The sequence below is a fragment of the Lupinus angustifolius genome, chromosome LG03 (genome assembly GCF_001865875.1).
Source record: "Lupinus angustifolius cultivar Tanjil chromosome LG03, LupAngTanjil_v1.0, whole genome shotgun sequence".
Taxonomy (NCBI): domain Eukaryota; kingdom Viridiplantae; phylum Streptophyta; class Magnoliopsida; order Fabales; family Fabaceae; genus Lupinus; species Lupinus angustifolius.
The window spans coordinates 23,795,572-23,798,049 of NC_032011.1; the positions used below are offsets into that span (position 1 = coordinate 23,795,572).

Genomic DNA, 2,478 nt, shown 5'->3' on the forward strand with positions numbered 1-2,478 from the left:
AAATGTATACAGTAGCCATCACTGATCTCTTTCTTCCAAATTTTATTGTTAGACTATACCTCTTGTCTCTAGTCTATTTTTCATACACGGACGCAGAGTTGAGGTTACGTGTGGTAAATTCAATTATTTTTAGCTTGTTAGTAACTTTTTTATTTTAAATTCTTGGTATCCAAAAGTCACTTTAGTCTAGTACTAATTCTAGTACACTAATCACTTTCAATGAATGGAAGAAGTAAAGAATATATACTACTAATGTAACAAGCAAAACAAAGTACATTACCCTCATTTCCAAGAAATATAATAGTTCTATTATACCTACCGACACATTTACAATTACACGTAATTTCTATTACACTAGTCTCATTTACTTCATTTTTAAGATTAGGAAAGAGAACGAATAAACAAATAAGGAGAGAAAAAGAAATACACACCTTATATTTTCTTTTAGCAAAAAAGAGAAATACATGTACTAATTTCCCCCTATTTTTTCACCAGTTAATACGGGCATGAGTAAAGTTGTAACAAACATGTACAACAAATCGATCATTGATCTAGTTGTATAAGACCACTAAATTACTAAGGTTAAAAATTTAATTTATGAGAATGACATTTATTTAGAACAATAGTCATGAATCCAAAAATGATTAATTCCTTTCCAAAATATTGAGGGAATACATTTGATAGTACCAAAAAATGTCAGAAAAATTCATCATAAAAGATGGTGTGAAAGGATATTTTTACTATAATTAATTCTTTGGCTTGTGTATTATTCCATTTCCAAATCATTAATTCATTCAATCAAAGCAATGTATCATTCGACCACTGTCATAGAGTGGAGGATTAATGAAATGTATATAGTGATGTATTAAAGAAATCCAAGAATAGAAATTGGTAGATTTCAAAACCAGGTATATATAATTTGCAGTTGCGTCATTACTACAAAACTTTGAAATTACAACACCATATCATAATCAATCCATAATTCCCTCTAAAAAAAAGCCCCAGAAAACAAGACAGGCAAATATGATCGAAAACAAGGAAAAAAAACAATTCTTTGAATCAATGATTGGTTTGATTATTAGTGACAATAATGAATTAATAACAAAAAGCTTAAAAAGAGAACTTCCAAATCTTGATTCTGAGATCAACCTTACACTGAGAGTTTATAACTGAAGCCAATGAAGGAGATTTAGCACTTGGCACTGTTCCTCTAATACCTTCACACGTTACTCTAAACCCAACTTTCTTACTCTTCAAAGATTCCATCTTCATCTTCACCTTAGTATCCATCTGAATCTCCAACGGGAAACCCTTCTGTTTCTTCAACCCTGATCTCAAACTACTCAACGATTCCGTGTCTAGATCCATTGACCCTGAAACTATACTCCTCACACTCGTTTGGTTATTCTTGTTGGACTCAAAAGAAGGTAAAGTTCCATTCCCAATAACCACTGAGTTTGAGAAAACGGTTACGGTGAAAGGCTCGTAGAAAAAGATGAGGTGGTTGTTAGGGTTTTTAGCTATGAGGGTTAGGTTGAAGAGTGTGGTGAGGTGAGAGGGTGAGTCTGATGAGGTGGTTAGGTTCATTTTCGCAATGCGGAGGTTGGTGACGGAGAATTCAGGTCGGTGGGGACGGTAGAGGACGTAGAGTGCGGCGCCGATGATGGCGGCGAGGAGTGCAACAGCGAGGAGGGTGAGGATTGTCCAGAAGCAGCAGCAACAGCAGAGGTTGCGGTTGGAGCGTTGGCGGCGGTGGTAGTTAGATTGTGGACGGTGGAGTTGGCGGTTTGGGTTGTAAAGCTGAGATTTGACGGCACCGGTGTTGCCATTTACGGCGGCGGGTGCGGTGCCGTTACCGTTAGTTGTAGCGTTGCCGTTGGGTTTGGAAGATGGTTCAGACATTTTTAGATAAAACAATAATAATAGTAATAGTAATAGTAACAGAAACGTTTGAGTGAGATCTAAGAGGTTAGAGAAAGAAGAAGAAGAAGAAGGAGAGAGGAGTGAGTGAGTTAGTAGAGAAAAGAAGAAGCTTTGTAGAACAAAAAAGAGAGAAGAGTGGGAGGGAGAGATAGGTACCCTGAACCAAAAGGGATGCTTCCACCCCACCAAAAAAAATATATAATCTCTTTTTCTCTTAATCCATAATCTAACCTCATATGTCTTAATGACAAACTTGTGAATATTAAGGTTATCTTATATTTATATGATGATCAAAAGATTAAGCATTTAATTTCTATAAATGACATTTGTTTTATTTAGAAGGCCTGGTTACATCTTAGAAAAAGATACTCTTCGATATTAATATATTAAACTTTTAGAAATTATCGGAAATGTGTATTAAGACTAATTTATAGTAGCATCAGTTGTCATAATCTATAACATCAAAGTTTTTAAATTTTCTAAAATCGATATCAAAACTGTTATTCTTTTGCTATCATTGACCTTTTAGTTATTGTGAAGTTTTAGCGGAATCTT

The 2,478-nt window shown here is 34.7% G+C and overlaps 1 protein-coding gene across 1 annotated transcript; it reads right to left on the reverse strand.

Annotated features, from left to right (window-relative positions):
• On the reverse strand, positions 836 to 2,073 carry LOC109343828. Its single transcript, XM_019582308.1, has one exon. It carries the CDS (start codon positions 1,900 to 1,902, stop codon positions 1,111 to 1,113), a length of 792 nt encoding a protein of 263 aa, XP_019437853.1. The 5' UTR covers positions 1,903 to 2,073; the 3' UTR covers positions 836 to 1,110.